General features: G+C 43.3%; 1 protein-coding gene across 1 annotated transcript in view; it reads right to left on the bottom strand.

Annotated features, from left to right (window-relative positions):
• SORCS3 (sortilin related VPS10 domain containing receptor 3) overlaps nucleotides 1-21914 on the bottom strand; it is a 311341-nt gene that overhangs the window by 163146 nt on the left and 126281 nt on the right. Inside the window, exon 3 of the mRNA XM_059821073.1 lies at nucleotides 929-1028. Within this exon, the coding sequence (XP_059677056.1) occupies nucleotides 929-1028 (100 nt within the window). The remainder of the gene's footprint in view (nucleotides 1-928; nucleotides 1029-21914) is intronic.

Genomic DNA, 21914 nt, shown 5'->3' with positions numbered 1-21914 from the left:
ACACAATAGTAGTAATAAGAACAGTACAAGTAGCAAAATACTAGTTTAGAAACCTATCGATGGAGACAGGAGATGGGCAGTTTGGAAGTGATCAAGCCAAATGGGCTGTACCCCATCCAAACAGGCTGTACCCCATCCAAAAACAACTCCAGTGCCAGCAATTAGCTACATGCTGCAGCCCTCCCACATTTGATTTCTGTGGGTAGCGGAAAGCATCTTTGTCCCACTACCTCCCCTTGAATCAATACAGGCAATAATTTTAAACCAAAAAGACACTGAGTAGTAACTCCTGGGCTGCGCTCTGTGAGCCAGCTGCAGCCCTAATTGCATCACGTGGGAAGCGTGAGCAGGGGGTTTGAAAGCTATGACCTCATCTTCTCTCCTACACATTCAAATCAAATCTTAGGTCTCCCACCCACTCTCCCAGGCATATTCTGCTTTCAGCCCCCTTACATGATGTAACCAATGAAAATGTCATTTACATCTTTACCTCCAACTTCTAGCTAGGGAAAGCATAAAGGGGAAAAGAGTCAAATGCAGAAATAAATGCCTTTTACTCAGTATTTCTAATAATAAGGAGACAGAGAAGGCAGGGAGAGGTGTATTAGCCAAAGCCAATGTGAGCAAGAGTCCCAGAAACATTTGTGTGAGTTCAGCTTCTGTAAAGGTGTAACAGTCAGAAGCAAATAAAAGCAACACTTATTTCTCTAACACATTCAGCAGGAGATTAAGTGCTCCATCCTCATCACAAGTAAAATAGGCATAGTTCTACTGGATTCCATGGAATTGCATTAGTGCAACTTAGACAGCAAATTCAAGCTCTTGTGAATTACAAACAGACTTCACTTTAGGATCGTAATACCTCTCAGAATGAACAGAATGCCATAATTTTGTTTCTATAGCTACCAGCTCAATGGCTGTCCCTTACCTTTCTCTTGTTAGTGGGACTGACATAAAGGTAGCTCAGCACAGTCTTCAGGCCTACTTTGTCATTTAGCTTTTCATAGGTAGTGCCATAGTCTGTTGACCTGGAGAAAAGAGGAAACAAAAAGAGTTTATGTGGTTATTAGAGCTCAGGGGAAGGAAATGATTGTGTGAACAGATGCTCAAAGTTAGAGCTTGAGCATTATTACCCTTAAAACTCAAGCTTTTATGTTTCATTCAGGGTGGCCAGCAGGAAAGAGAAGAAAACTTGAGTCCTTTGGGGTAGGGTCTGTCTCTGCATCAATTGATCCTATGCACCTGGGGAGCTGTGGTGCACCGTGAAGATGGACTTTGGGGGCAGGCTCTGCTCTCATGTGCCAGTGTGGGATTGCAAATGATATCTCCGTGAGAGGACTCTGATCTCAGCAGCACCCTCAGCACAAATTCTCTTTTCAGACAAATCCAACAGAAAAATCCAAATTAAACCCATCAACAACAGTTTTATTTAAGTAGGCTGATTTTTGACTTGGAGATAGAGATCCAAATGTGGCTCAGAATTGTAACAGCTGAACTCATGTCTAGATAAAAATGTTCCTAAACCGGCATCTTGAGTCCTCAGTCACCCCCATCCTACTTTGTGCCAAGCATTTAATTTTTCTGAGTTAGAGACAGATTCAGGCCCCTACACTAGCAAATCCCACTCGGAGGAGCAGATGATCTGGGGGTGGCATCACCCATTCGTGACTGGGGAAAAGGGCTGCTTCGTCACAGAGGGTTTTCTGTAGCTTCCTCCTCCTCATTTGTGGGCATGTTTGAAACCTCACTTTCCCTGCTTGTTTCTCTGCTGTTTTCGTACTCTGCTTTTCCTAACAAACAAGAATTTTTCCCACCAGAACAAATCAACTGCTACCTAATACAGCAACCCACACCTCAAGAGTGTCAGCACCAGCTTGCTTTAGGAGGGGTGTCACAATCTGCATGAAAAGCCCACCCACCCCATCCAAACAGTGGGGAAAGCCTGGCTCCTGGCCCTACACAGCTTCTATCATACGGACAGAGCAAACACAAGCCCTCACGAAAAGCCCACCTGGACATACTTATGATTTTATTAAGATGAGAATTCATGGCCCCACTCTCCTCTCTAATCACACTTTTTACTAAACTGATGATTAGAGAACACATAGCAACTCAGTGCCTTTCCCAGTAACTACCTCCAGTAATTTTTTAAGTTCGGCAAGCCTCCAGCATCTGCAGCTTTGTGGTTCTGCCTGAGACCAGTCCTCTGCTTCTTGTCTGTCTGTCAGAGAAACGGCCTAAGTCACCCTTCTGGCATCACAGTGAACAGTGTCGCTGCGCCCGGCGGCTCCAGGCTCCCACTCAAGTGGCTGCAGAAACCGAGCAATGCTAGAATCTGCACCCAGCTCCACTGGTTTCCTTGCTGCTAGCGGAGTCCAGAATGACACCGAAAAGGCCATGCCACAAAACCAGACAGCTGGTATCAGGCTTCCAAGTAGTAGGTCCCATGAAGTCAAAAACTTGTTTTATCACTGATGTGGCTCCAACACATTTGCTTCTGTGCATCTTTCAAGCACAATTCCTAAATGTTTTGCAAACTGGTTCTTTCTTTAAATGGGTTGAACCAACCTTCCTCCTTTGAACACTCAGCAGTCAGGGGTGCTTCAAGTCTTGAACAACTTCCTTGTGCTCTGGTTTAGCTCTTTAATACTAAAATAGAGCTAATACTAGCTCTATTTACACTCAATAGTCTTATGTACTAATACATAGTATTGATACTCGCTGGGCTTCACAGAGACATCCCAAAGGATATTACAACAATGTCCTGTATTTCCATAGCCCTTTCCCATCCAAAGAATCTGAAGCTCTTGTCTCGCTAGGTATCAATACCACACAAAAAATCTAGCAGCTTTCCCCCTCCAGCCAAGCTTCAAACTGAAGCACCTCAATTAATAAAACTGAATAATCCAGGCCAATTAATTCCACTACACAAGGCCTCCTCTACATGCAAATTCAACAGGTCAGGAATCCTCAAGTAACATTAAGCTCTAAGCAGAGGGTAACACACAGAGGGCAAGCACTGAGGTACTTCCTTGACCTCACCATTCCAACAGCACTGAAGCTCTGAACAGGCCATATTCATGACTACACATGTACCAGCCACCAGCCAGGGAAAGAGATCACTGGTTTCAATCAGCATGCAAAGAGAATACAACTAACAGTTTAATATTCTGACAGAGCTACTTTGGTTTTGTTCTCTGAGTCATTTTCAGATCTCCCAAAAAGCCTTGCACTTCTAAAGATGCAGGCTGGATGCCCTAATGACTCTTTCTCATTAAACCATTATCACTCATTGCATTTGCCCTTTCAAAGAATAGCTAGAAAGGAAGTAGGATCATTATTTCGTTAGCTTCTCTAAAGGCTTTCTTTATTATCATGACAGTCACCACTGGCTTCACAGAAATGTCTCAAAGGATATCACAATAATATACTGCCTTTCCATAGCACTTTCCCATCCAAAGAATCTGAAGCTTTTGTCTCGTGTTAATCCATTCAAACTAAAAAAGCCCCAAGGGCCATACTGGGAAATATTATCTCTATTCTAGAGATGAAGAAACTGAAAGCTTGCATAGGTAATGGTTCATTTTTTTGAAAGCAGGCATCTACAATTAGCCATTTCAGCTTCTATAATCACCTAGTGTATGGCTCAATACTCAAACCTGCTAAACTCTGACCACCAAACTGCCTAATTGGAAAACAAGTATTTCCAAAAAAAGGAAAAAAAAAAAGTTGGCTACCTAATTTTAGCAACCTAAGCCTGAACATTTGAACAGATGTGACCCTTCTCCTTCACTGATTACTTACCTTTGCAGTCAAAGACTTCTAACTGCAAATTAACTAGCCCACTTGTCCTTGCAGTTGCTTGGCACTACAAGCAAACTGGATACCATGTTTTCTCCCATTCCTCTGGTCAGAATAAGATCCACTTCAAAGCACATTATTAAAGGAGTGTAGGGGAAGAAAGGTTGTAGTTACACCAAAATGACAAAAGACTCAGTGATGCAAAAGACCCTTTCCATTAGTCACACCCCAAACGCCTGCTTTAACTTTGGTTGGGCCTTTTATGGCCAACTGATCCTACCTAGCTGGTTCTACTTTGGGTCGCTCCATTGAAGCCATCACTGGAGTCTCATCATCTTGGAAGGCTGTTATGCCTTCAGCCTCAAGTTGGTATTTGCAGATTGCTTCTAACCACACACACACGTGTATAAAGTGTTATAACAACGCTTTCATAAAACAAATTGTTGCATCTCATCACACCACTGGTAGCACAGAAACTGTTACAATGTGGAAAGGACTCCGGCTAGATACACAAAGCCTGTAAAAGCTCAGTCCACTTGTTTTGTCCCACATGTCCTTAAACATTGATCACACAGCATTTTATTGTCTCCTCTATCCTGCTTTCCATCCTGCAAACTAAGCTGCTGGCCATACCCCAAGAAAGGCTGCACAGTGAAAAGCAATAAAACCCAAGGGGTACTCCAGTCTTGAAGGGACCTTTTTCTACTCCAATTCATGTTTTTGGTTTTTATAACTAGCAGTTCCTACCAGCCATGAGGAAGAATCTCTTTGCTAGTCTTGGTTAACATGAAGAAAAACTTGATCCAGTGCAACACAAGTGTCATATTCATAAATAAATATAACCAAATAAATGTGGGCTTTCCCTGAACAGGCTGGGGTACCAAATTCTACATATTCCCTTTGGAAAAGCAAGGTTTATAATGTAATTAATTTATTGGGAGACTGTAAATTCTCCCATAATTGTATTCTATTGTAAACAGATGGGAAAGAAAATCACCTGCTTGATTCCATTGCCCTCCCTTGACAGGACGCGGTGTGTTTTAACCACTGCTGCAAGTGCTGTCCTGCAGCCTGGCAGAGCAGGGCTCAAGGGGCACACCCAGGCAGAGAAGCTTCTCTGCCAAACTTGGTCATAACTCAGTGCACCGAGAGCTAGCAAAATCCGTCTTGTTCCTGTAGGTCTGAGCCTGAGCTTCCCTGTGAATCTGACAAACAGGCCTGAGCCAGCAGACTTTAATATTGTGATAAGACTTGCTCATCCCAGGGATATGAAATAGAGGTGTGGAGAGGCAGAGAGAATGCCATCTGAATAGCTTTTAGAAGAGTCCTCCCCTCAGCTGTTTTCCATCTCAGGGCTCTGTCAGGCAGAGAAAGGAGTTTTGTTTGTTTGCAGTCTCAGCTACTCAGCTATGGAGATAGGCTATAAAATATGTATCAGTCTCCCAGGAGCAAAAGACCTGCATATGGCAGCACTGGATGGCTGGGAGGGACAAGTGAACGTCCTGGAGAGTACATGTACCACTGACCCTCCTGTCAGGGGGTTTCTCCTCTACGCCTGTGACTCTCCCCGACTATGTGTGGAGAAGGCGCAGGTTTGGTTTTGATTTTAGATTCTCAGCCTTTTTCCTAAGATGCTAAAGCTTATGTATTCATCTCCAGATCAGAGTCCCGCTACACACACGCCCACAGCCCCACATTGAGGACCGTGTCAGGGCACAGCTCCGCTTAAATGAGCGGGAGAATATCCCAATTCTCTGCGCACTTCAGAGAGCAACAGGAACACACGCAGCCCAGATTAACATTTGCTTCTCTTCTCATGTGCCTGCAAACTGTTCGCCTGCAGTGTGCCTGTCTCTCCATAGCCCCCAAACAACTTGTTTTTACCCATTGGCCAATTTTATCCTAGTTTGACAGAGAAACAAAAATCCGAGAGGAGCAAAGTTTCTACAAGTTTCATGAAAACCAGCAGCCAGCAAAAGGAGAGCAAACTTACTAGTGCTCAGAGAAAAACTGCAGCATGAAACCAAATCCCATGAGACGTGAGAGCAGATACATCTCTCTGAACATTCAGCTGCAGGAAAACATTCAAACACAGCTCACATATTAATACACTACAAAGAACCCAACTGCACAACACAAGAAGTCAGGCTGCCAAACTTCCATTGCTTGTGAAACGATTTGTTTCTGTCTCTCCCTTCCCCTTCCTCCCCTTCAAATTACCCTCCCTGAGATAAAGACCTTTCTGAAGCTATGACATACTGAGAAGAGATCCCTCCTGAGTCAGAGTACAGCTTGAGCACACCCTGCGGTAGCCCCAGCTGTTAAACCCCTTTGGCCAGCTAAACTAGTGACCATAAGTGGTTCAGGACTCGGGCAAAAGCTGGCTCAGCACTAACCCTACCACACTACTTTGCACCAAATGGCTAGATGGGTTCTTACTGGAGCAGAGAGTCCTAAATTAGGAACCAGGCCATCCAGAGAATAATTAGCGCACCACGTAGGAACCTGGTCCCACTAACTTACAGGCAGGGCAGAGGACTGCTCCTCTTCAATAAGATATCAGTCATTTAGGAAGCTCTGGCCCTGCCTCTCTGAGCTCTTTGAGATTATTCCTTTTCTTCCTGGTTGAACATTTTAGACTAGTTCCTGGCTTTTGGTGACTATGGCTGTTGGTGGCTGAACATCCTCCACTTCCAAAGCATTTTTCATATTTAGATATAAAAGAGAGAAGCAACCTTCCCTCTTTCAGGGCTGCATATGAGCCCAGACAAAGCCAGCATCTGCCTTGGGCTGCCAAATGCCTGGGACAGAAACACAGAGTTGGCCCTACAGCTAATCAAGCCCCAGCTGGAGCTCTGGAAAGGTAGGGTGACCACTGCCACTGCCAAGGCAGGGAATGGGTGCAAGTCTAGCAATGCTCCCCCAGAAGCAGCGGATGTGGTGCCACCCGTTGCTGCTAGCCCAGCTCCCCGGGCTCTCCTTCTCTGCCTCTCCAGGACTAGATCATTCCCAACCTCAAGGCAACAAGGGGAGCCCAGGTCCAGCTCCCAGCCTGCAACAGCGGAGCCTAATTTCACTTACAATGAGGCAGTTCCCAGAAAGATCCACTCTTACCAGTGCAAGCCTGGCTGGCGGACCTGGTCACACACAAGGACAAAAAAAAAAAAAACCCAAACCCACAAACAAACAAAAAAAAAAAACCCAAAACCCAAACCCAAACAAAAAGCCCAAACAAATAAACAACAGCCAAGTTGGGCTGTGCCTACTTACTAACCAAGGAAATCCAAGTATCTGTACTCTGTGAATCTTTCACTTAGCAGAGCACAACATTCGCTGTGCTGAGAGCTTGCTTTTACCCAACCATGATTTTAGAGTTACTGTAATAAAGTCAGAATCTTTTACAACTACAAACAGAAACAACTGCTTCCCTTTGTCCCCATCCCACTAAAGAAAACTAAGGACAACAATGAAAGACTGGGAAAATGAACAGAAACTGAGAAAGCATATCGTACTGCCTCCTGGTGTATTTTCCTGGCCTACAGCAATATCACAGACTTCTTAAATTTAAGATGATGCCTTTGTGTGCAAAAGCCATCAGTGGGCTTTTAGTTCCATAAATCTGTCTGACCGCACAGGGAAACCTGGCAACTTCATTATCACATGCTAAAAAACAACACAACTATGTGCTGTATGAAGAGATGCTACCACTTCACAAGGATAAAACCATGGAGCCCCATGCTGCCATTTGTGATTTCACTGATTGTTGTTATAGTCCCCACAGATATTTTTTTTTCCAGTCTGAAGACGCCTCGTTTATTTAGCCACTCCTTGTACAACTTACTCGTATCTCTGATCATCCTATGGCTACTCTTTCTAGTCCATTTACATCTTTTGTCATGGATGCCTCAGAGACCAATCGTTAACAGGAAGATCTTTCTTGAAAAAAACAACTATCCAAGTATGTCAGCAAAAACTCAGAGTGTTTTAAAAGACCTAAATAAAACCACTTTCTGCCATGCTGCACAAGGTTTTACGTCCTCAATACTTCTGGAACTGTAACCCATCAGTTCTAGGGGACTTTCAGTTCCACAAAGTTTCAAAAGTACCTAAAACCAGAGATCCCACTGGGGAAAAAGAAGTTCAAGCAGATCATAGTTTTGGTAATTTCTCTTGAAAAAAATGTTTTTCCTTTTAGTTTGCATGTCATCTAAACAGCAGGATACCCACCCCAGTTTCTATTATGATATGATCACCCTTCCTCCACCACACTTCTTTTTTGATTAATGACAATTCCCATCACCAAACATCTGAAAGACTTGAAGATGACCTTTGTTGATAAATTTCAATTTATAATGTACAGTGGAGACTGGCAAGGCAAAATGAGCTGTGATGATGCATTAGTCATTGTGATTCACAGTCCAAAATGAAGGAGATAAGAGTTAACTAGGAACACTGCCTTCCTCTTTTTTTCTTGCAGATTCTTCTCTTCTTTTTTGTTTTTGACAGGAAAGTTATCCTCTCTTGTTTATCCAATATGAGCCTTTGGGAGGACTCTGGATGTCTCAGAGGTTGGACAAAAGGATACAGAATATTCTACCTCTGGATTTACAGGCAATAAAGCACAGGAGATGTGAATATCAGTCACATTTCTAGTGGCTGATCGCTCATCAGTGTTTCATTTGATCACCATCCCACAAGGCAGAGGGACTGTTCACACCAGTCATTCCTTAGTAGAGACAACTACTCAGATGGGCATGAATGCTTTCGGGAGATGTAGGTTTTGTATATTCAGCCTACAGGGATGGTGGGAACTAACTTGAAAGCCATATGTTTGCATCATTCTTGTTCAACTTGGGAACACAGTGGTGCTTTGGATATCCCCAGCAATCACTGACTATCCAGAACAATGTGCCATTGGATGTCTAAATAGCATTCACCATCAGCAGGCTGCAGATGTTCCTATGCATTGCTTTATATTCTGCTGCAGAATAGCCTACAATAAGGAGACACAAAAGCAACAAAGACTGGTGCCTCCTACTGTGATACTAAAATACCTCTACTTCCCCAGCTATAAGTAAGACTCCATCTTCTCTATACCAGGGCCATTTATCTCATCTTTAATTTAGCTACCTACAAACTAGGTATTTAGCTCTAGCTCCCAAACCTGTCCACATTTTTCCCTCTAACTATAGACAGAGAATGTTAACTTCAGAGAGCGACTCATTCATCTTAAAATAGGTGAAGATGTATTGCTCTCTTAAAGAGTCTTCCTCCCTTCAATGTAAAGGGAGACCAGAGCAAGCAACACACACTCAACTGTTAGATGGCTAGAACAAGGCAAGGTGTATCTCACGCAAAATGGATTAGAAAAGTTCATGCACTGAGCTGGCAGTAAAAGTGAAGGGAAGGACCTCAGTCATCCTGCCTGAGATCAAAAGTTCATCATTTGTTGTAATGTAGCAGTGCTCTATGTTTTAAATGTTGTTATTCTGTGGGGATATGTATGAGAATTACAAGAAGTAGGTGCCAAACAATATCAGGACTCCATTAGGCCATACACACTCTACAGCATTACAAAGTGAAGAGAGTAGAGACAAGCAGAGAAATGTGATATGGATTAACAAAGAAAGACCTGAGGAAATGTGAAATGGCTTCTCCTCAACAGCTGGGATAAGCACTTCCCTTCATTGCATGCTTGCCCCATTACACCATTGATGACCTGCTTCCAATCCTTATCATAGCCAGGCAAAGTCCATGCCCACTGGTAGAAACTGTACCTCACAGAAGCACAAACATGAAAGCTATAGAGGCATCATGTAATATTCACATCAGCAGCCTTAGCAAGGACATCAGAATCATCATCTTACTGCTTCTGACCTGAGACTAGGACACCACATCCCTGCAGATACCACCCAAGACACCGTTCAGTTGCCATGAAACAGGGGCAATCTGGAGCTAAGACGATCTGGCTTCACAAAGACCTCTCCTTTTTCTGCTCTGGTCATTTCACTACTATGAAATCTATGTAAAAGCATTACTTTTGTACAGCTCTGAAGAGCTACACCTCATCATTACTCACTTCCCATTTATACTGTCTAAAAGATCTGACATATTTATCGTGTTCTTGATTCTGATGTATTCTAATTTTCCAAAGAGGTGTTTTACGCATTCCTGATAAGGCAGCATACTGATTTGATTCCAAGCACTTGACTGACTCAGCAAAAGATGGCCTTATGAAGACATATTCAAGAAATTTGGTCTAGAGGACACTTTAATAGCCTCAAAGATAAAAGGCAGCTTTGATGACAAAGCCTCATTAATTAATCAGATATTAATTAGATTATTAATTAGAAACAAGGCCCTTCCCAGGCCCTTTTCTACTTTTATTACTATAGCTAAAAATGCTTCTGTAATGATTCTCTTAAGTAGCTAATCATTTCAATTTGCATTACTTTGTAGCAAAAGGAAAGTGCTTTGAATGTAGGATTTTCTGAAGGAATTGTAACACCCATGCTGTTAGGTGCGTTTAAACTGGAACTCCCCTTAAATGTATATTGAACAAAATGTCAAGGTAAGACTACGGAACTGCCCCATCACTAAACCCTGTATTTCTGTGCTAGATGTGGATGACAAAGAATTCCTTCCAACTACTCAGAGAATAAGTACACACTGGGCAATAGAAACTACCCTGACAGTAGGTCACCTCACCCTTCTAAGAGAGGGGGACAGATGTCTCAAATCTCAGTTTCCCAGCTGGGGATACCAACAGCAGTGTCCACTCATGCCCCCTGGGACGGTGGCTGTGGCCGGGGTTTACCAGAAACTTACCTTTGACTCTGTCTGCCTGTTTTGGGATCATGGTAGGCAGTACTGTGGGGACATCAGATGAACCTGAGTCATCTCTAATGTAACACAAGGCATGCTAACTTTTTCAAACTATCAGCAAATCTTTGCAAAACTGATGTAGTTAAAAAAAGAGGGCAGTGATGGAGGTAGTTCAGTCCAGTTCCTTAGACACAGATATTAAAAATTGCAGACAAATTCCCAAACCAACTTTTACAGTCAGCCTGCAACACATTCCATTCCTACCTCAGCTGACCCCTCTCCCACAAGCCTTATGTCTACCTGCAGCTCCCCTACTTATGGCCCACAAAGGTTACTGCCTTCAGCAGCACACCCACACAACCTGACCGTAAATACCACAGGAATCCTGCCTGACCCCAGGCAAGGCTCCTCAGCACTCCAGTTTCCCATTCAATTAACTTAGCTTCCTAATAAAAGATTGGCTCTTACTGTTTCCCCACCCCCCCCAAAAAAAAAAAAGGCTCATGAGATGCAGCCACCTGAGACAGTTGAGGACTGGCAATGCAAGAAGTCCCTTCTAAACTCAGGAACACATCTTTACCTCCAGTCACAACATGACTGAGAGCCTCTACATGCTACTTTTCGACAACTAATATGACAGCAACAGATCCCCAATTAGTTTAATTCAATAAAACCCTATTAAATTCAAGTGAATGAATTATATTGGCAGATCTACACAAATTTACACAATAAAGGTTAGGACCCACTATACCTATGTATATCTATAAACATACAGACTAATGGCAACATTAACAAGAGGATGCTAGCATTTTGCAAGCTTTTCACAATTTTGCATCTGTGAGAATTCTGCATTTCTAAGAAACTTCAGAAGTTTAAACCTGCACAAACAAGACAAAACAATAGTGCAACTTTGGTTTTCTTAAGAAGCAAAGAGAATTTAGAGCAACAAAAGAACACAAGTAAGTCTCAGGCTAGTATTGTCCTGAACAGATTTTTGTAATGACATTTTCCCACCAGAACAGTCTCCAGCACAAGCCCACTTTCAATACGATAAATAAATAAAACAAAACATAAAATCAGCCCATTCCTGAATCCTTTGAGGCTTATCCATTCCAGTTACCACTGAAATATCCATGGCAGGGCCTGCAAACCCTCCCAGCCTTCTAAACCATACACCAATGTTTTTGAGCATCTCACAACACAGACATCAGAATTCACAAGACAGAAGGAGCTCTCAGGCTGGGTTACACACTGACAATGCCTTTATGTACGTTGCACCACTTGCTTTGCAGGGTGGCCTGGTTATACAGCTGGGTCCCTGGGCAATAAGCTATGGTTGATCTGAATGGTCCCAAATGACTCTCTTCTCATCCAGTCAGGTTATGCTACTACATCCTTTCCTAGTTCTTCAGAGCAGAGAATTTTGGTTGAGAAATATAAGGACAGGGATGTAAGTGCAAAAATAGAAGAAACCAGTCATCTGTCACTCAATTTCTTGGCTTGGGCAACAGTCAGATCAGCAGCTGGATTAAGCCTCCCATAATACAGTTAATTCCAGCACTACACTGCATGTAGGTATTTCATACTAGCACTGGTTGAGTGGGAGTCTTACTCATTCCCTGAGCATGGGGATTAACAGCTTCGATTCTAGATAGCATGTCTTCAAAATGCAGACACTGAGGTCTAAGCTTGTGTCTATACAGACTTTCCAAAGAGGTAAGCTTGCTGTTTATTATCAAGGTTAATAAATGATTGTGATCCATACAGCAGATGCTCAACATGGGGATCCCCCTCTTCCCCACGAACTGCATGTGAGTTGTGGGCAGCTCAGAAAGCACACAACTGATCATTCCTGCACTATCACGCCCTAAGACCTCACTGCCTAATATCTTTCAAACCACAGTTGGTCCAAGCTTAATTTTACCACAGAAAGTCTTCGTTTTCCTGTCATCTTTTGCACTCGGCACTCAGAAGCTCATCTAACATAAAACACTTTGTCTTGGGAGAATAAACCTGTTGGAATTTTTCAGACAGAAGATCAATAAAGTGGGAACAGCTTGAAAAGTCAATCAGCTTCAGCAAGTCCCCCAGGAGACAGCTGGGTGATTGTCATTTTAATGAAGGAAGAGTAAACTGAGCACAAGGAAATGCACATCCCCTTCAAATTCATGAGGGAAGATATCTTAGGCTGAGAAGCAGGGAAAGAAAAGGAAGCACTGGAAGAGACCACTCATCTCTAGCTTGACAGGCTCTCTCAAGAAGCAGTCAGAAAAAGCTAACAAACCCCTTCAAACTGAGAATTAGCTCCAGTACTACACTGCAGAATGATATTTCCCCCAGGTATTGGATGAGGAATATTTTTGTTTAGGCCCTGAAATACAAGGATAAATATCCCTTATGCCTTTGCTCCTAAGTAGTGTGCAGAAAATGTGGTTCTTATTCATGTTAAAGTCGTGACTTTTACCTAAATGGAGTTTATGAAGAGCTAAGCACCATACATATTATCAAGGCAAGCGGAAGGGTAAAGTTGTCTGTGATCCAAGATGCTGAAGTCCTTTTTCTAGACACGCCAAGGATTTTCTTTGTCTTTGGACTTAATCATCAGTTAACTACTTATGAAAAGGATCAAACACAAACACCCAAGATGCAGACTGCGAGGTTCACTGAAGAAAGGATTCCGTTGTACTAAAGGCATTGGAAGGTATCTTGGGAGACCTGCAAGGTTCCTACTTTGCCACAGAATTCCTATGTGGTTGTGATCTTTTTACCATTTACACATGATGGCATATTTTGCTGTTGTTCCAACCACTTGGGTTGGAGTATGGCATCACCCACAAAGGTTCACATAGATGCAGACATTTCAAACTGTAAACTGAGATCCACACTTTCTTAGCCATGACAGATGGATTGCACTGGATTGATTGACTGAATTGGATGGATTAAGGAAGGCAAGAGACTAGCATGGCTGAGTTGGGACCTGCTGGTCAAACTAAAGGGCAAGAAGGAAATGCACAGGCAGTGGAAGCAGGGACAGGTATTCTGGGAAGAGAATAGGTACACTGCCCAGTTGTGCAGGGATAGGGTCAGGAAGGCCAAGGCGCAGCTGGAGCTGAACTTGGCCAGGGATGCAAAGAATAATAAGAAGGGCTTCTACAGGTATGTCAGTCAGAAAAGGAAGGTCAAAGAAAGTATATCTCCTGATGAGCAAGACTGGCAAACTGGTAACAACAGACAAGGGGAAGGCTGAGGTACTCAACAAATTTTTTGCTTCAGTCTTCACTGGCAATCTCTCTTCCTACACCACTCAAGTGGATGGACCACAAGACAGGGACTGGGGGAGCAAAGTACCTCGCACTGCAAGAGAACATCAGGTTAGTGACCACCTGAGGAACCTGAATATACGTAAGTCTATGGGACCTGACAAGATGCATCCCAGAATCCTGAGGAAATTGGCTGATGTAGTTGCCAAGCCACTCTCCATGATATTTGAAAAGTCACAGCAGTCAGGTGAAGTCCCTGGTGACTGGAAAAAGGGAAACATTGCACCCATTTTTAAAAAGGGTAGAAAGGAGGACCCTGGCAACTACTGACCTGTCAGCCTCACCTCTGTGCCTGGGAAGATCATGGAACAGATCCTTCTAGAAGTTATGCTAAGGCACCTGGAGGACAGGGAGGTGAGTCAAGACAGCCAGCATGGCTTCACCAAGGGCAAGTCCTGCCTGACCAACTTAGTGGCCTTCTATGATGGAGTGACTACATCAGTGGACAAGGGAAGAGCTACCGATGTCATCTACCTGGACTTCTGTAAGGCCTTTGACACAGTCCCCCACAACATCCTTCTCTCTAAATTGGAGAGATATGGATTTGATGGATCGACTGTTTGGCGGATGAGGAATTGGTTGGAGGATCGCATCCAGAAGGTAGTGGTCAACAGCTCAATGTCCAGATGGTGATCAGTGACAAGTGGTGTCCCTCAGGGGTCCGTATTGGGACAAGTACTGTTTAATATCCTCACCAATGACATAGACAGTGGGATCGAGTGCATCCTCAGCAAGTTTGCAGACAACACCAAGCAGTTGACACACCTCAGGGATGGGATGCCATTCAGAGAGACCTGGACAAGCTCAAAAAGCGGGCCCACGTGAACCTCATGAGGTTCAACAAGACCAAGTGCAAGGTCCTGCACCTAGGTTGGGGCAACCCCCAGTATTAGTACAGGCTGGGGGATGAAGGGATTGAGAGCAGCCCTGCAGAGAAGGACTTGGGGGTACTGGTGGGTGACAAGCTGGACATGAGCCGGCAACGCACACTTGCAGCCCAGAAGGCTAACCGTATCCTGGGCTGCATTTTGAAGCATGGCCAGCAGGTCGAGGGAGGTGATTCTGCTCCTCTACTTTGCTCTGGAGAGACCCCACCTGGAGTACTGCATCCAGCTCTGGAGCCCTCAGCACAGGAAAGACATGGGCCTGTTGGAGTGGGTCCAGAGGAGGGCCACAAAAATAATCAGAGGGATGGAACACCTCTCCTATGAAGAAAGGCTGAGAGAGTTGGGATTGTTCACCCTGAGGAAGAGAAGGCTCCGGGGAGACCTTATTGCAGCCTTTCAGTACTTAAAGGCGGCTTATAAGAAAGATGGGGACAAACTTTTTAGCAGGGCCTGTTGTGATAGGACAAGGTGTAATGGTTTTAAACTAAAAGAGAGTAGGTTCAGACTAGATTTAAGGAAGAAAATTTTTTTACAATGAGGATGGTGAAACACTGGAACAGGTTGCCCAGAGAGGTATTAGATGCTCCATCCCTGAAAACATTCAAGATCAGGTTGGACAGGGCATTGAGCAACGTGATCTAGTTGGAGATGTCCCTGCTCATTGCAGGTCCCTTCCAACCCAAACTATTCCATGATGACTTATTGTGTGAGGTCCCATGCCCTGTGCTATGTCAGAACTCCATCAATGTAATTGTCTATCCTAGCATTCAAGTCTATGACTCAGCATGTTTTGGGCCTTTGGCCATGCTTTCTACTTGAACATGGGCTCCAGTCCCACTATGGATATCTGCCGGTTGATGAACCAACTGTTGCTCGTGCTTCTGACAGCACTGTCTATGGATCCATGCTTTAAAAAAAATTAGAACAGAACTCAATAAATTGTACAATACAATGTATTTTTAATTGTATTCTAACCCAGCATGGTTCACTCACAGCCCCTGGACAGTTTTAAAGCAGTGGCACTTAAGTTCTTTCAGTGATATTATTTAGACCAGGAGAGAAATGGCTTTTTTTCTTCACTCAAGTCAACCTGATGCTTTAAAAGCCAATGAGAAAATGACGCATGATACTGCATTCCTGGAGGGCACCATTAAGACCCCCAGGGATAATGTCAGCATAAAGGGCTGCCCATCTTTTAGCAGGTAGATTGCAATAGCCTGTGATTAATTAGGAAATAGTGGCAGCTCATCACTGGCCATTTCCTTATCCTTTTTAGCTGCCTTACCAGAAGGCACATGGTTTGTTTTAACATCAGCTTTAACATTCTGGGAATGAATCTTCCTGCAGGCTGAACAGTAACACTCTGAAAACAAGCCCCCTGCAGTCAACAAGGATCTGATCAACCACTCAGCGAAGGGGCAGTTCTGCAGACTTGTCTGTGCACATCTCTACAGGTTTTACTCTGAAGACGGAGGAGAAAATGAAATATGGGTACAAAAGAGGAAGGTTCACACAGTGCCACGATTTCTAGCAAAACCATTTAGTCATGACTGAGACATCAGTGAGCAGTGCAGGGGCATGCTGAGCATAAGAACATGTAGGGAAAGCAGTGCATCTCTGTAGCTTATTGTAAAGAATAAGGGCAGTGATGAGTGGCCAACAGCTCAGAGCAGATGAACCTTCTTCCCCCACCTCTGTCCCTTCAGAAGGTCCCTGGGAGGGCGTCTGGACAGGAAACCTGCCGGATTCGCACCACTGCCTTGAGTACACTGCTTGATTGCTCATGTTGTAACATTAGACCCTCAGCTAGTATATGTCTAAAGAAACTACTTATCACATCCAAAACTGACAACCGCAATACAACTCAACATGTTATTCAGAACATTCACTCTACACAGCTCCATCACCCACTTTTAACTAAGTAACACAGTGACCTGCATCAGTTAGCCAGTTGAAAATGTAAACAAACAGGTGAGAAGATCTCCTGCTACAGGAAAACAGACAAGCTTTAACCAAGCTTTCCCCAATTCATTCCTTCCATTCCCCCAATATCTCTTTAACCCCTCTGGTGTGTGCTTCTATTAATCACAGTCCATGCAGCCAAAAATGTCCTTCCCCAGACTCCATTTTAGACACGCACATTTATTTGTGCTTGACTGAGATGTAAGGGAATACTTCCATGTTAATGAACTACAATCATGGATCAATAAAGTTCATACTGAGACTTAAGTGCTGTGGTTATCGAAAGAGGGAACACAGAAAGAGCTATTACATCATGTACATATGCATCTATTACACAGCTGCTAAGCTTTAAAACAATGTGTTTGTAGTAATCAGAGTACATGGTGAAACAGCAGCTGTCTTTTCCAGCCAACAGTAAATGCATCTTGGGAGTGCTATCTGAAGGTGTTATTTCTTTGTCCATTTCTTTACTACATAACTGATGCTGAAAATGGAGGAAATAAATAATGATGAGTCTTTGCTACAAGTCATCATTTTGAAGATTACACTTTAGTAACTCTATTACACAAAATATTTTCATTAATTAATCTCCCTTCCTCACAGATGAGGGCAAACAATAAACATGGGCTTCTTTAACCCCCACCTTCTCTTTTTTTTTTTTAAATCTCATTCTGCCACCGCTTATCAGTGTCTCCACAGCAAAAAAGAGGGAAAAATATTAAATGCATTTCTGGGAATAGGATCTCATCCTTAATGACATCATCAATAATTGCTGTCACAAGCTAATATCAGAGTTGCAACCTTACAAGGAAGATAAAGAGGCAGAGTTTTTCAGATCATGGTTTCTAGACAGGCTCTAAATGGGATTTTGCTACATGCTTTTAAATGCTGCCTAGATAGCTCATAGGGCAATGGAAACTAAGAGCAGGTTGAATCCAGACAGGGAGTACTAAACCTAGGGCTGTCCTATGAACCTCCCAGAATGTTCTTGGATCCAGAAAGCAGGATGTAAATAGAGCAAATGCTGTCCTTACAGCAAGGCTTACACCTTTCATGGCAGTTCCTTGGACACCAAGAATATCCTCAGGCATCTGCTTCTTCATGCATCAAACAGATTCCAGTACCTCCCCAATCAGCAGTGCCCGGATGCCCTTCGGTCCCTACACCACTGAAAAGCTACTGTGCAGCTAAGACCTTGTCATCACAATCCAGACTCCATTAAGAGAATTTATATTCCAAGATGCTTTTAAAAAGAGACTGAATGGCTCCTAGCTGAAACCTGTGGCTGGAGAATTGAGATCAACTTTTCTTCAAATATCGGCAGATTGGAAGCCTTGACACTACCTGCAACCTGCACAGACCTACCCTCACACCAGTAAGCTGCAGACAAGCAACAGTGCTCCCGTTTCCTGAGAAATTCTTGTTAATATGCTGAAGGCCAGACACTGACAATCATTATGTATTTGTACAACATCAAACCAAGAACAGGCCAGTTGTTTGAGTGCTTCTCTGCACCCTGCTAGTGCAACCAAGCGTGTACGTCAGACTTGAATAGAGAAGGAAACAGGCCTAAGACAGCCAGCCACAACTTCAGCTGGGAGATAGCAACTCCAGAGCCCAGATGTTTGGGGCCACTATGACTTCTCAGGTGACCAAATTATTAATTCCCCAATAGAATTAGTATATTAATCAATAGAAGACAGTGGAAATCACCTTTCATTTTGCACTTTAGAATCTCCATGTAATTAATACTCAGCATGGCACACTTGCAAAGCTCTTGATGGGAGTTTTCTCAGGGATTGCAACAAGAAGTGCAAGACAGCATTTCATTTCCAGTCTGGGAATGAAGACATCCTTCTGCTTTCTCTTACTGACTGCCAGCAGACACAGTTCAGATCTTCCCTACTGAATAGTCTACCTATGCAGACCCCTTCCCCTATTTGGATGGAAACCTCACCCTGATTTCATCTACTCTATGCTATCAGCCAGAGACACCATTCAGTAAGTAAACCCCAGAGATGCATCATTAGTCATAGACTGTAATGCTCCAGTACCATAAACACACTGTCAGACATGAGAAGTCTCTGAATGTGGCAGGGGGAAAGAGGGGCTGAGATCACATTTTTCCACAAAACGCAATGTTTTGACTTGTCCTTTAAAAAAAGGTTATGTAGATGAAAGAAAAGGGCAGAGTAAGGTGACAGCAAAGTCTAAACTATGGATTCCCTCAGCTCCACACACTGAACCTGAGAGCACAGCTTCCCAGTATCAGAGTTTATTATTCTGGAGCTATTTAGACCCCACCACATGGCAGTCTCGTCCAAGTTCGTGTCAGGACAGTCAATGCCAAGACTCTCAGCCTCTAAGCAAGAGCACCATCTCAGAAATAAGGACTGATTTGCTGCATGCACATAACTGGTGCATGATACGACCTGTTCCCAGCTCTGCCCCAGCACTGATCTACCCTGCAGTCCTCGCACAAGCATTGTGACTTCTGTTCATGAACACCAGATAAATATGGTGAACCATGGAACAAGAAAAACTTTTGCTGTGCTGCAGGAGCCACTTCCTTGGAGAATAAAGACTTTAAATATCTGATGAGCCAGGCAGGTCTCCATTGCTGGTTCCAAGACCATCACACAGGTGTACAATAATTCTTCCAATGTCACTGTCTCACTCTGAGCAGGACAGGCAGAGCAGATCCTATCATTCCAACGAGAAAAGAAGTGGAAAGGTACAGTACAATAGTTTTATCCATAATAATATGATTCCTTTGCTTATGCCTATGCAAGATAAGCTTTTCTGCACTGCATACCTCCACCAGACAAGTGCATATGTAATGCAAATCAACTGTCGAGCAGTATTTGTACTACAATAATAACTTGGAAGAACTTGTTTAATATCAGAAGACTTAGTGGAGCAGATGAATGGCTCCAACATGATATCCATGGGATAGAAATTCAATTAAAAACTGCAAGTGGCACAGGAGTGGTAGTTATTGTTCAACATGTAGCATGGGGCCTTTGCTGAAATACAGCTATTAGCTGTACTGGTTGAGAAATTCTGTTTTCCTTTATGGCAATCTGTTAGCTTGTAGAAAGTTAAATTAATAAAAAACACAGAATCATTCTCACATTACGAGAACACAGCAAAGCCAAGGGCTAGTTGCGTATTTTATAATTATAGATTAAGTGCATTATGCCAAGGAAATTAAAGTGATGCCACAATTATAATAAAAATGAAAGATTGTCTGGCTCTAAAGGCTGATGGTGTGACTATCGCATGCAGAGCATGCTGGTTTGCACATCCTTATCTCCCCCCATCACAGCTCTTCAGGATGTTAACAATTATTCCTAATGCTAGCAGCTACATTCACCATGTGTTCAGCCCTTGGTGGAGATACACTTGCATGAGAAAGCTACCTCTCCTCCTGTTAGCAGCATCTCAAATTCATCTTCTGTCTTGGAAAGTTAGTTTTGCCCCCAAAGAACACAGAAAAGAAGGATGGAAAGAGAAATTTTTTTTTCCCAGTAGATGGAGGACAGAGGTCAGTGGGAAATAAATCCCCAAACCCATCCAACTTTTGCCAAGTGCCAAAGATGAGACAGGCAGGGATCTCAGGATGAAAATTTCCTCCCAGGGAGGGAAGAATCAGTCCTCACAACAAACTGACACAAATGTTTTTCATTAAACCTGCAAGGGAGCATGCTCATGTCACTGATTTTCAGACATTCAGCTTCAGGGTCCCTACCCCACAAGCGGAGAAAAAACTAGGTCTGAATCACCCTGTAACTCTGAGCCCACATCTCTACAGTCAATGTGGTGCCACATCTGAGAGCACTCCAGTATTTCATCTCTTGTAGAACACAGCTTTCCCAACCAACAGAAGTAACTAATGGGACAACTAACTAAATAGCCATGACATCTTCTGGACATGGGGCCTTGACTACTTTTTGACTTACCCGTAATTGTCAGGAAGCCTGAAGCATGCCAAGAAACTTCCAATGATGTCTGGCTTCCCCAAAAGCAGTCCCAAGTGCCCAGTCAGACCACCATTGCATTTCCTCAACAGCAATGTCCCTTCCCTTTCATCACTCACCAGCCATCACTTTCAGATCTGAGCCACTCTCTCAACTGTGCCTACACCACACGGTGTCACATAGGAAAGCTCTATCAAGTGGGCCAAAAATAGGTGATCAAGAGGAAAGTGGCCCATATAGTGCCTTCCTCTCTTTGTTCACCTAAGAAAAGACTTCTACTCAGGCTACACTCAAAAGCGACGACTAAGTCAAACTGAACAAACTCAGGAGCACAAGCCATGTTTCTGGGCCCAACAGTTCCGGCAAAACAGCACCACAGTTCTCTTATTCTTTTTAGACTCTCTTAATCAACCCCAGCAACACAGTTTTGCCTTCTCCAGACAGGACCATCTTCTCTTAGTCTATGCAAGCCTTTGGCCTCTCTTTGCAGAGACATGGCATGCCTTTGAGTAGCTCAAAGACTCCCTTAGACCCCTGCTGCTAATGGTGAAAATCACACTGGTCTTCCCAGAAGAAAAAAAACAAGCAAACAAACAAAAAAACCACCAAACCAACACCACAATGAAACACCACAAACCAAAAAAAAAAAAACAAATGCCAAAACAAACACAAACACACACACTTTTAAAATCTGCCTTTGAAATGGTAATGTGACTATTTCAAGTCTCTACTCACAAGGTTTCCTGACCTCATTTCTAACAGTGGTCAACTAAATCCATCTTCTCAAATATGTATTCATCTTACCTCTCCTGAGCAGAAAACATGAATTCTTAATCTCCCTTTTCACTCCTTTCATAGGAACATTGTTGTTGCTGCTGTTGTAGGAGCTAGTACAATTATAAATTCCTTTCCACAAATGGAATATCAAGCCTTGTAGGAATAACCTTTTATGGATGGCAAAGTTCATTGCCACAGTGCTATTTTTTCCCCGTCAGCAGCTAGATGCATCACGCTGCTCAAAATCAAAACCACCTTAACACTCATCTGTAATAACATGTGACAGCTGCCATGTTTTTAAGACTCAAAATGGAACTAGGGATCTCAAACTAGTCACTTGGATCCATCTGGTTTGACAAGGT

Source organism: Gavia stellata, chromosome 9 (assembly GCF_030936135.1).
Source record: "Gavia stellata isolate bGavSte3 chromosome 9, bGavSte3.hap2, whole genome shotgun sequence".
Lineage (NCBI taxonomy): Eukaryota > Metazoa > Chordata > Aves > Gaviiformes > Gaviidae > Gavia > Gavia stellata.
The sequence above is the reverse complement of the archived record's forward strand: the minus strand, read 5'-3'. Positions and strand labels throughout refer to the sequence as shown.